This window comes from Staurois parvus, unplaced genomic scaffold (assembly GCF_062004578.1).
Source record: "Staurois parvus isolate SC_StPar_1 unplaced genomic scaffold, SC_StPar_1.0 ptg000347l, whole genome shotgun sequence".
NCBI lineage: Eukaryota > Metazoa > Chordata > Amphibia > Anura > Ranidae > Staurois > Staurois parvus.
Genome location: NW_028318143.1, coordinates 14,571,719 through 14,585,325, shown reverse-complemented (window position 1 = coordinate 14,585,325; position 13,607 = coordinate 14,571,719). Strand labels below are relative to the sequence as shown.

The 13,607-nt window shown below is 40.9% G+C and overlaps 1 protein-coding gene across 4 annotated transcripts in view; it reads left to right on the top strand.

The window, feature by feature from the left end:
* EPS15 (epidermal growth factor receptor pathway substrate 15) overlaps positions 1 to 13,607 on the top strand; it is a 181,653-nt gene that overhangs the window by 39,680 nt on the left and 128,366 nt on the right. For all 4 annotated transcript variants that reach the window (XM_089684469.1, XM_089684467.1, XM_089684466.1 and 1 more), the window contains exons 2-3: positions 12,267 to 12,308; positions 13,252 to 13,341. In XM_089684469.1, coding sequence (XP_089540595.1) covers positions 12,267 to 12,308; positions 13,252 to 13,341 — 132 coding nt within the window. The remainder of the gene's footprint in view (positions 1 to 12,266; positions 12,309 to 13,251; positions 13,342 to 13,607) is intronic.

Here is a 13,607-nt window from a genome sequence, read left to right as displayed (position 1 = left end):
AAAACTGATAATGCTGTGAGCACAGAAAAGACATTTGTGGTTATTTCATTATAACTGTTATGTTATATTTGTCTGACCTACAAGTGCCTCTTTAATGTAAATGTAAGCAAGATGACTGAATGATCAAAAGCAATGTCAAACTGGCCAAAACACTCAATTTCAGTGGGGGTTGAATAATTTTGGCCACAACTGTAGATTGTAAGCTCCCAAGATCAGGGCCCTCCTATCCCTCTTGTATTGAACTGTATTGTTGCTGTATTGTCTCCCGTTATATTGTAAAGCGCTGAGCAAACTGTTGGCGCTATATAAATCCTGTATAATAATGATAATGACTAATTTAGCCAGCCTCCTGGGCTGGTCTATACTGAACTGTTAGGCCTCATGTAGACGTGCTTTGAAATTTTAATGCCGATTAAAACACATGTTGCATTATGTGTTTATGGCATGTTTTTAACGTTTGCAATGCATTTAATAACACCTTCCACACGCCTCCTCTATGATGGTTTTCTGTTGCATGGATTTTTGTATTGTCATCTCGGCTAGTAACACTTTCTAAACACATCTTAAAGGTGCTGTGAATGCCATGGGGTGTTTGTGGCTTGTTTGCAGTGTGATTGTAGCACCTTTATATTGATATCAATGGAAGCATTTGGGGAGTGGTAAAGCCTGGGAAATGACGCATGTTGGGTCAGTTTTGACGCAACGCCACACTACCACGACCATGTGTACAGGGCTGGGAGCTTTGACAGGCCTTTCTGGAGCATTAAAAATGCTGATCAGACACCTGCTTTTGAAGCTAGTGTAAAGTTATGCTGGCCAAACATTTATATAATTTTCATGAGAATTTTTCTTTAGATTTACCAAAAACCATATTATATGAGGTCAAATCTAAACAACTCTTTCAATTGTATCCAATTAGGCAGGCCCTTGCGCTACATAGTTGAAGGTAAATGTAAAGGAAATTGGACAGAAAATTGTATAATGTATGGCCAGCCTTAGCCTTAGGTTAAATTCCCACGGCCTGCAAAGGGGTGGCCACTAGTAGGATTCAGTATTCTTTTGCTGGTGGTTCTAATGGCCATCTGGATATGCTTACGTTTGCATAGAGGAATCTGTCAGATAACTCTGCACAGATCAACAGCCTGTTCCGAATCTGTTTGCATCTGATCAGTAACCCTTCATTCACGTTTGTGCGACTTTTCATGCAACTTTGGACATCAGTCACATGACACGTTGCAGCCCATTTCAAAGGCACCTGTTCAAATTGGTGTCACCTTTAGGAAAAGGTGCCTGTACGTCTTTGATCCAGAGAGTGTAAAGTCAGATCAAAGTCGTGCTCCAAAGTCGCACTGGAAATTGTGTGACATTGGTGTCGAGCAAGAGTGAATGGAGTCTTACATGTGAATAGAGCCTCTGACCAACCCTGGACACTATGTGCATCCAGGGTCAGTGTTTCTGCAGAGTTCTGTCTGTAGCTAATCGGCCACTTTTGTATGCGGCCATCACAGTTCCTGCATCTAGAAGCAGTGTTTAGCCACCTCTGAACGCAGCAAGCTGTGTGCCCCTGGCTGCCCGTGTGAATGTTACATAGTTAGTCTGGCTGAAAAAAGACAAAAGTCCATCCAGTTCAACCATAGAAAAAAAAAAGTTATAATCCTATACCCACAGTTGATCCAGAGGAAGGCAAAACAACCCAGCAAAGCACGATCCAATTTGCTCCTGCAGGGAAAAAAATTCCTTCCTGACCGCCCGAGAGGCAATGGGATATTCCCTGGATCAACTTTACCTATAAATGTTAGTATCCAGTTATATTCTGTGTATCTAGGAAACAATCCAGGACTTTTTTGAAGCAATCCACTGAGCTGGCCAGAACCAACTCTTGAGGGAGTCTATTCCACATGTTCACAGCTCTCACTGTGAAGAAACCTTTCCGTGTTTGGAGATTACATTTCTTGTCCTCTGCGATGACCTCAGGGTGAATAGCTCTACACCGAGTTCACTGTAGGCTACGACTGCTCTGAACATGGATCTTGCACCGTATTCTAAGCTAAGGTATGCCTCCCATCTATACCCCATATATCCTATATCTATGTTTAGGTTATTGGGAGGTTTACCTGTAAATAGTCATGAACCAACAAGTCCAGACAAACCATTTCCATCACTAATACATGCACCTGCTGGCAGCACTTTATACACTTTATGTATCATCAGCAACATACAGTATACAGTGCAGTTTTCTGGCAGCGAAATGAGGACTTCTCTCCTGTTCCCTGAAAAAAATCAAGTAATGCCGAGTGTTGCTCAACCAATCAGCTTTGTATTTTTGTGAGCGCATACAAGGCTTCCTCTGGCTGAGGTGGAGATCAGGACGTCATCTGCCTGCCTCATCAACTCAGCCAATCAGAAGAAACCTTGTACGCATTCATAAAAATACAAAGCTTCTTGGGAATGGCTGAGCAGCGGTTGGGGATTTTGCTGAACAACTTTAGCAGCCAGTGCACATGCTCAGCTTTTAGTGAGTTTCTATGCTGGGCATTTTCCTCCCTCTCACATCTGAGCAGCCCATGTGTCTATAAAGTCACACATATGGGGGCGTATATATATATATATATATATATATATATATATATATATATATAGTGGTAAATGACACCCCACTCCCTCCCTCCTCCATGCCAACTAACCAGCTAAGCACAGTGGGGGTGGGATATTAAATCTTGATTGATTGATGCTTCACCACCCTGTTATTCTGAGACACAGGCTGGAGGGGTGTGACACAACCTGTGATTGGCAGAAATCCGCCCACACCATGTTATTGACAAAAAATAATAAAGATTTGATATCAAATATATTTTTGTATGACAATTTAAAACTGTTTATTTATAGTAACCTCCCTGGCGGTATTCCCAAGTGTAGCTCGGGGTAAAGTTTCAGCACCACAAGCGATAACCCTGAGCTACACTCGGGCTTACCATGCATTGCTGCTCCGGGATCTCTTGTTCTCTTACCTTGTCCTGCGCTCCCGCGATGTCCCTCCTGCAGTGTCCCCGGCAATGTCCTCCGGCGGATGCCAGCATCTGTCATCTGGGTTCCGTCCCCTGCGACGTCAGGACGTACGGGGACGGAACGATGGGAAATTTAAAAATGACAAAAAGTGACATTCACTAAATTCACATAGTATAACATTCCTATATCAAACCATTTCACATACATTTTGTCCCGAGTGCTTTGTCCTGCGCCCTGCCTGCATTTTTACTGTTCTTTCTGCCTGGAAACTGAGAAAAGTCCATGGCGTCCAAAAAGTGTCCCTTTAGGTCAAAAGCGGTTTTAGACCGGCTAGAGAACAGCGATAGTAAATTAGAACCACTTGCAGAATTGAGTGATAATGATTTGTGGGGAAATTCGTCATCAGACACTGAAAACGATTTTGCGACTTTGCTCAGTGATGTGCGAACTTTGCGCCCTATTTCAAATTTCAGTGTTCTTGGTTTGATTATATTATTGAATTAAATTTTTTATTATATTATTTTTCACGATTATTTATTAAATTATAATTTATGATTTTGTGTTTCAAATTTTAACATACCCGGGATGTTTACTAGACTCTTGTTCAGACAGATTTCAGTGAGTTATTCCTAAGAATTACAGGCCTACAATAAAAAAAATACATATTTCCATGCAAAAAAATTTACCGCTTTGAGCACAGAAATATGGACACAATCAGACCGCTAGGGAGGTTAAAGTGTTACTAAACCCACAACAGTAAAATCGTCTGTGTATGCAGTAAGGCATGCTTGTTATACTCACTGTGGAACCCTCTGCTCAGTGTGTCCATTCACAGACAGCGCTGCTGCTCAGCCCTGCCCCTCACTCTTCTCATTGGCTCACTGGTTGTGATTGACAGCAGTGGGAGCCAATGGCTCTCACTTCTTTCTCAGCCAATGGGAAGAGGGAGTCCTGGGATAGCTGAGATTCCAGTGCACATTGCTGGATCGGAATGGGGCTTAGATGAGTATTGGGGGGGGGGGGGGGCGCTGGGGGTGATGCTGCTAGAATGCATGAAGGTAAAAAACCTTGAGCCTTTACAACCACTTTAATCCCCCCCTCCCCCCCTCCAAACCCCCTGCCAGCTCTGATCAGATGCTGGTTTTCCAGCACACCTGTTTGACAGAAGCCAGCCATTCAGCAGGTGGATGAACACACAAGCTGAACATCGGCTGGTTTCCATTGAACTAAATGTTATTGGAATAAAATCATATTTTAGATCAGGGTGGATTTGATTTAAATCAAACTGATTTAAATCACGATTTAAATCACTAGTCAGTAAGGCTTGATTTAAATCCTAGTTTTCTACATAAAGACTAATTCTTGCTGGTATAACTCTAATATGCAAGTAGATGAAGGTTTTTAGAATAACTTTTCATATTAGTTTTTTATCCCCAGTTTAATAGGTTAATTATTCATATTTGGACAACTTTTCTGTTGTACTTAGGAAGGAGAAAAATAATCATTACCTTAATAATAACAATTTAAATAGATTTATTCAACTGAAACAATAACATTCCAGCATATGTTATTTTCTTAAACAAAATATATATATTTTAAGAAACTTAGACTGTCAGCCCCTTCCTCCTCACACTTAGCTTCACTTTCTTCTTGTGCAGATCTATTCCACTCCAAACAATCAGAAAAATATTGTTTCTATTCTATTCACTGAACTTCTTGAAACTTAGCACTGAAGGGGTTGATTCTGTATTCATAGGTTTGTAGAAGTTAGGATTAAGGTCTTTTTCTTAACTCTGTTCATGTTATAACATTTGTGCTGTGAAGAAGAGGCATGTGATCTCCGCTGAGTCAAATTCAGTTTTGAGAACTGCAAAAGTAAACCAAGCATCTGTGATAATATCTTGTAGGCAGAGAAACTGCCCAATAATCTTACAAAAACCTCTGGAAGAGCATGACATTGTGAATGGATTAATGGAATTTATTTACCAAAAAATTAAACATATACAGCCTTATTCTACATAATGAAAAAACTAATCTTTATTTCATGATGGAATAACCTTTGGATGGTAATATATTTTCCTCAAAAAGCATTTTATTTAAAAATATCCGATTTAAATAAAAAAAAATCCGATTTTTTTTTTTTAATTTTTAAAAAAAAAATCATTGATTTTTATCCACCCTGGATATCTGGTTTTGTGTTGGGCCGCAGGTTGGGCACCCCTGGTTTTAAATGGTCAATTTCTAGATTTTCATGAGCATGATATACTAGAAGTCATCTGTCCCTCTAAGACTGAATCACCAGAACATTTCCCTGGTCCTTTTCTGCTTCATTCTCCTTTCATTGGTTTCCTGGTGGCGACGCTTTCCTTTAAATTTTTACAGGAAATGTGGCATGAGAGCTTCCTCGCACTTCCTCTCCAGCCTTCACTCTCACAGGCTTCTCTATTGTTTGCATTTTCAAATTCTGTTTTGTTTTTGGTGTAAACATTTTGGCTCCAGGATTAAAATAAACCTAGTACTAATAATATGTCTGCACAAAGGATTCATAATTATATATGTGCTGTGAGGTGGAGGAGTTTATATAAAATGCTAGAAACTTAGCAGAGTTCTTCTAGGGCCCGTTAAACACCAGAATGTGGAGTGGGAAATCCACGTTCTGTGCATGTTTCCTGAGCCACGTTGACGACGCAGTAGATGGGCAGGCTGCTGCAGGTGTCAATGTATTCCTAACGACACCCCACACTAAGGGATCACGTACACGGGGCATTTGGAAAACTCTTCTGAACAATGGAAACTGACTGCTGGAAAATGTAGGTTAAAAAACGCCAGTTAGCTGCGTTTTGCATGCCGCGTTCAGAAGCGTTTATGTGCGTTTGCATTCAGAAGCGTTTTTAAAAGGTAACCTCAGGAGACCCTTATAAATGCCCAGAATGCACTGAAAAATAGTAAATAATTAACTATTTCAGACATTTTGAGAGGAATAGAGAGAGCAGAAGCAGAGAGAGCAGTATGTGTTGAGATGACCTGTCTTTTCTGGTTGTATTCACTATGGATCCCATCATGAGCATAATGCGGCACGTTCTACCATTTTTTCCTTCACACGAAACCTGCAACTGACTGCGCTGGTGTACCGGGTCCATTTGAATACATGGGAAATGCTTTGCATACATTTCTGATGATGAATAAAGGCTCTGGACAGCATCTGGATATGGAACAGTTAAAAAATGCTTATAAACGTGTTTACAAGCGTTTGGCATTTGAAACGCTGGTAAAATCTACTGAACGCAGATTTGGTGCGTTCAAAAAAATGACTGTAAACTCAACTGCCTGTAAACGACTGTGTACATGGACACATAAGAAAACATTAGAGAGAGTTCAGGGGCTGCTGAAAAAAAACACTGAACAGCTCCTGACTGTCAGTTTAGCAGCTGCAGTGTACATGAGCTCTTAGATCACAGCTGCAGGGCATTTTCCTGCAACGGATCTCATGGTACCGCAATACCATGCAATCGGGTTACAGTGCGTTTTAAAAGTAGTGCATGCACTATGCTTGGTGCGATCCACTGCGATTTCAGCCCATTCACATGAATGGGCTGAAAATCACATTGCATACTGTAGGTACACACAGCGCATTCCGGTGGGATTCAGGTGTAAAGCAGAGCAGCGGTTTTACTTTAGGTTTGTCATAAGTGGCTGTGTGTGCTGTCACAGAAACCAGTCAGACTTGTCATTCTTTGTCATTTTCATCTGGTTGGTTTCTTTCAGGTAACATAGACAGTTCTTCTTTCAGATGCCATTCTGTAAGCATACTCTGCTGTGTTCATTATAATTTAGAAATGATCATCAAACACTTTTAAAATCAGATTTCTCTGTGTAATGCTCCTTCCAGTAAGAGAGCTGAGCTGGGAATGATAACCAGAAACGGACACTTTCCAGTTGTTGATTGAAAATTAAACAGCTGACAATTGGTTGCTTTTGGAAATGCAGGCTGGGTGTCACTGAAGGGACCCAAAAGGAGGATGTCTCTTGCCACAAACGACAACCTGGTGAGTGTAAGCAACCGGTAGATCTTGAGCTATTGTGGCACTGCAAATCCCAGCATGCCTTGCCCACCTCTTGGCATACATACCCACCGTCTTTCGTCCACAGTATTCCCTCTTTATAATTTTGTTACTCTTTATATTCTATATCTATAAACCTCTATAGCTTCTGACTTCTAAATGGTCCAGTCTAAATTGGTATGTATATATATGAATGTGAGTTAGGGACCTTTAGATTAGTTAGGGCAGCACAGTGGCTAAATGGTTAGCACTTCCACCTGGCAGTACTAGGGTCACTGGTTCGAATCCAAACCCCGGCACCACCTGCCTGGAGTTTGCATGTTCTCCCTGTGACTGCATGGGTTTCCTCCGGGTACTCCGGTTTCCAACAACACACCCCAAAGACATGCTGGTAGGTTAATTGGCTCCTGTCTAACTTAGCCCTAGTATGTGAATGTATGAATGGGAGTTAGGGACCTTAGATTGTACGCTCCTTGAGGGTTAGGGACTGATCTGAATGTACAATAAGTATGTAAAGTGCTGCGTAAATTGATGGAGCTATAGAAGTACCTGTAATAAAATAAATAAATGGCTAAATGTATTGATTAAAGAGCATATATAGCCTGTGGGACGGGAAAGTCTGGAAAGGTGGTGGGAGGGGGTGCGGGTCAAAACGATCCAGTGGATAATTTGCCATTAGGATCGCTTTCGCATTAAAGCCCATCGCCAGCTAAAAAAAAGGTTACACGGATGATGCCTGTAGTGAAAACCTTTTTGAAGGTATAATTTTAGTTTTATAGATGAGCACTAATCATTAAAAGAGAAGTTTTTTGTTTTTATTCTTGTCAGAAATCATACTTCCCTGCAGCATCGGTCCCTTGCTGGCTCTTAGACTGAGAATTGAGCGATCAAACACCGCTGGTTGCTCAGTACTTCATGATCAGAGAGCTAGTGACCCTCCCCTCCGAAACACTGCACTGTGGAGTGAGTGGCTGGCTCAAGCTCTCAGCAGATTGCTGAGAGGCTGAGCCAGGTTCTGGTCCAGACATCTGGGTGGATCCCGACTTTAAAGTCGGGATCTTTCCACAGCCTGGACCAGCTGAGTGAACTCAGCTGACAGGTGACTAGCTGGCATCTGAAAACGGGTCACAGGAGTGCAGATGACACCTTTTTATTGGTGTCATCCAAATAATGGTTTTGACACAATTAGGGAAAGCACAGTGGCTAAGTAGTTAGCACTACCACCTAGCAGCACTAGAGCCGTGGGTTTGAATCCTCAGCACTGCCTGCCTGGAGTTTGCATGTTCTCCCTGTGCCTGTGTGGGTTTCCCTGTTTCCTCTCACACTCCAAAGACATGCTGGCAGGTTAACTGGGTTCTGTCTAAATGCCGCTAGTATGTGTATGTATGAATGTAAGGGACCTTAGATTGTATTCTCCTTGAGGGCAGGGACCGATGTGAATGTATAATACGTATCTAAAGTGCTGCGTAACTCAACAGCGCTATATAAGTACCTGTAATAAATAAATGAAGTTAACCTCCCTGGAGGTATTCCCAAGTGTAGCTCGGGGTAAAGTTTCAGCACCACAAGCAGTGTCCCCTGTAATGTCCTCCGGCCGATGCCGGCATCCATCTTCCGGGTTCCAATCCCTGCGACGTCGGGATGTACGGGGACGGAACTGGCGGGAAATTTTAAAATTTTAAAAGTGACATTCACTAAATTCACTAAAATCACATAGTATAACATTACTGTATCAAACCATTTCACATACATTTTGTCCCGAGTGCTTTGTCCTGCGCCCTGCCTGCATTTTTACTGTTCTTTCTGCCTGGAAACTGAGAAATGTCCATGGCGTCCAATAAGAGTCCCTTTAGGTCAAAAGCGGTTTTAGACCGGCTAGAGAACAGCGATAGTAAATTAGAACCACTTGCAGAATTGAGTGATAATGATTCGTGGGGGAAATTCGTCATCAGACACTGAAAACGATTTTGCGACTTTGCTTAGTGATGTGTGAACTTGGCGCTATATTGCAGATTTCAGTGTTTTTGGTTTGATTATATTATTGAATTAAATTTATTATTATTATATTATTTTTTATGATTATTTATTAAATTATAATTTATGCTTATAGTGTTTCAAATTTTAACATATCCGGAATGTTTACTAGACTCTTGTTCGGACAGATTTCAGTGAGTTATTCCTAAAAATTACAATAAAAAACAACATATTTCTATGCAAAAAAATGCACCGCTCTGAGCACAGAAATATGGGCATAATCAGACCACTAGGGAGGTTAATGGTGTCATTCAATTCATATATGGGATAGTTTTACAACCTTAGTGCATGTAATGACTGTCCCAAGAACAGAGTGTCATTTTCATAAACAAATGACAGTAGTAAAAGCCATTTTAAAGCATTTGCGATCATTTTAGCTGAGCAGCCTATCATTTTCTTCACTTCTTTATATGTTTTCCCCTCTCCAATAAACTTTTTAATCAAGGTACGCTGTTCTTCTGAACAATGTCTGGAATGACCCATTTTCCTCAGAATTTCAGAGAGAAATGCACTGTAACCAGCATGTACAACATTTGCTGCCTTCCTTCCTTAAATAAGGGCAATAATTGCCACCTGTTTTTCAAAGAATGAATGACCTCACTAATAGAACTCCACACTGCTATTATTTTGAACATGCCCCTTTCAATTAGTGATTCATATACACAGAATCAGCAGCATGCATGTCAGACTGTTGGGTCTGTTGGATTTCTATTACTCTACTACACCTGCTAGTAAATTATTTGCCATGTAGAAATATCATTTCTACCAAAAACAGTGATTGATCAGGTTAGTGATGTCTGACTGCTATTATTTTGAACACAACTGTACATCCACTACATGGAAACCATTTCTTCTTTGCCATGGATATATAGTATTCCTTGACATAGCACGAGTCACTGACTTTCGGAAGGAAGTCACTAATGACTGCCTCCATTTTCCTTTAATACAGATGACCCGTATTGTGTCACCTTGCTGTAAAATAACATTTAACACTACTGTTCTCTTTGTTTGCATGAAGTGTTCATAAGTACAGAGAATGTGTATACAGGAATAGTGTATGTCATGGGATAACAGGATATGAGATGTAGTTCCAAAAATTCAAACTGTATCCTTTACTCATACCACTTAAATTGTTCCTTTGTCTCATCACTCTGCTGCCTGGATAAGGTTGTTGTAGAAATCATCTGACAACCTGTGGCAGGGGTGTCAAACTCACCACATCAGCATTTTGTTAGCCCTCAAAGGGCCAGTTATATCTGTAAAAGTAGATGTCTAGAGCATCCCAACCCTTCTTACATCAGATGTCAAGAGTCCACCACCCTCCCTTACATCACAGTGCACTCCCCTTGCTGCTGCTGATAAGAAGCTAGGGGCAGAACTGAGAAGAAGAATGTGCAGGATCTGGAGGAGGACCAGAGGAGGGCTGGAGTCAGCTGTCAAAGGCTCAATGCTGAGACCAGGGGAGGCGGGGACAAGGGGGTGCAGCGGCTGCACAGAGAGGCACAAGATCTGCAGGATCATTCTGTCCTCTTCTTTGCTGCCTCATGCTGAGACAAGTTGGGGGCAGAGCTGAGGGGGGTGCCACAGCTGCAGGATAGGTGGGAAGGCCACATGAAACGGCCTGGAGGGACAGATTTGGCCCCTGGTCCTTGTGTTTGGCACATGACCTATGGTGTCCTTTCATTTAGATCCCTCACTCAGTTGGGTGAGCGATTCCAGGAAGTAGACCTCGGCTTTTGTTGTGTTATGTGACATTCCTGTTATATGGCAGAGAGCGCAGGGAACAACACTTCACAACAGTTCTTGTAGCTATACCTGGCTGCTGTAAAGCAATAGCAATAATTAATAAAGCTGAAATCCAGACACTGTATGTTAATTTAAATATTCCTCTATAGTTGCAAAGATTATATTATCTATTTTGCACCAGATGCCTTTGGAAACCCAGATATTACTTTGTAAAAGTGTACATAAACGGTGCAGAGAGCAGAGCTATGGGAGGGGCCCAGCAGGTCAGGCTGCCTGCAGAAAGGGGTGGAGGCTGCCTGAAGAGAGGGGTGGAGGCTGCATGAAGAGAGGGGTGGAGGCTGCCTGAAGAGAGGGGTGGAGGCTTCCTCCAGAGAGGGGTGGATACAAGACCAGTCACCCTGCACAAGTAGAGAGAGCAACATCAACTGGTCTTTATTACAGGACGTTTCAGGAAGGCAAAGTTTCACGCTGGATTACTTTCCAGAGCTCAAAGAGAAAAGATACACAAAGCACTCTACGATTCTAATAAGGATACACATGACTGTATTTAGGCAGTATTTGCTTATCCTGGAGTTTAGCTTTACACCTTTATATCTCCTACAAAGAAACTAGGGATTATTACATAGGGACAGTATATGTGACTGCTATGGGAGAAGGTTATAATTTACTGCATTGGGGGTGGGGAGTGGTAAAAACTGTATATATGGCCGCAACAAGCAAAAAATAAAAGTTTTAAAGGCGATATACAGTACGTGTCTACTGTGGGGTGGAGGGAGTATACAAATTAGTATATTTTGCTGCAGTTGGCAGATTAGGGGTTTAAGAGTACGTATGACTGCTGTAGGGTGGGATGAAGAGAAGGTGAGAACTAAATATATAGATATGAAGCTCCATGCACACGGGGCATTCTAATAATGCTGGTAACGTTAGCTGTGTAAAGTCACATTAACAACGTTAACGGTTTTTAGTGTTTTTGTATTAGCGTTTTGCTGTGTTTTTTTTTCGCATTTGTGTTTTTTTTTGGTTAAAAAAAAAGTCGAAAACCGCTGATTTGCCGCGATTTACTGCATTTTTCCGTGTTAGTGCATTTTTACAGCTGAAAAACTCCTCTAGAAACCCACTAGTTCTGTGGGGGTTTTTTTCGGCCAAAAAACATCCCTGCCAAAAATCATTGATTACAGTCTGTGTGCATGGACACATAGGATAACATGCTGGGGAGTTTATTGGCTGTAGAAAAAACCATCAAAAGCCAAAAACAGCCGCTGTAAAAACGTCCAGTGTACATGAGGACTAAAGATGCCGGGCTCAATATATAGGGTATTGCATGGCTGCATTTTTCCTACAATTTACCATTTCCTTTTATCCTGCCTGGCAGCCAATGTTTAATAAATCACTAAATACCATTGATTTCTTTTTCAGGTCCCGAGTAACAATGCAGTATATGAGAAATACTTCCACCAGGTTAGTGTTCTTTTTATGGGAATGAGTGCGTATTGATTTATGTGTTTTTATTGAAATCAGTTTCTCATCCAGAGAGGCACAAGTCCAGGGAGCGTCTATAGGGCTCATGTGTTATTTATATATCTTACATGGAACTGTAGTAGCTATTAAAAGCTTTTGTAAATACTAAATCATATAAAGAAAACAAATTTGAGCAATGCATCTATTCAAAAACATAAAGGTTCTTTCCCACCAGACATATTTCCAGTGCAGACAAAATGCATGGATACAGAGGGAGAGGTATGTTCCCAGTAACCAGCTTTGTTGCAGTACTTAGAAAAAATCCAGCACGCTGCATTTTTGGTGCATTGCCCTGCAAGTACAATAAGATGAGATCCTTTAAAAATTCAGCATATGTGAGTGTAGCTGAAATGAAGACGTTTATACTGGTGTGATCTCTCCTAGGCAAATATTGCCTGATAGTATATCTAAAGACAAGACTTGTTTTGGATTGATTAGGCCATAGAAAATAATTGTTTTCTATGTTCCCTAGTAGGGATCAGCGGGTTTTTTTTTTTGTGTGCAGAAAACTGCAGGTCGCTGCATATAGTGTGAACGCTCCCTTACAGTTTCATGTATGTACTGCTCATTTATTGTCTTTATTATGAATGATTTCATTCATTATCTAACAGTCTGATCCTCCACTGTGTAAAATACCTTCAATCCTGCTATGTACAAACGTTTTGGCCATTGGAAATTTTTAATAAAAACTAACTGAAAAAAAAAACTGACAGGCGTTTTAACACTTTCACAATTCATCTAAAAACTTAAAAATTTGATTTTGATCCCCTTTAATATTTGATGTTGAACATCTGTGATTTAAAATCCAATCATTGAACCTAGTTTCTGTAGAACTGAACTGTTTTCAGTAATTTACTTTATCTTTCATACACATCTTTCTCAGTTGGAGTCCGCCAGCTCTGGGAAAGTATTGGCTGGAGATGCTGCTGTGTTTCTGAAGAAGTCTGGTCTCCCGGATCTGGTTCTGGGCAAGGCAAGTGATAAAAGAAAAAAATATTTCTGTGTATTAACCTATGTGGCATGCATTCTTACCTCTTCTCTATTTTTTTCCTAATGCCCCAATTTTTATGTCTCGGCACTAAAGAGACTACTTATTATAAATTGGATTCCTGTAGATAAGTCACATAGTGCACAGTGGTTCGTTATTTGAAATCCTAAACCTGCTTTTGGGCCATTAGCTATGGGTAACATATCTAAATTGATTTTGCTATTGTTATATAGGGATTAGACATAAAAAAA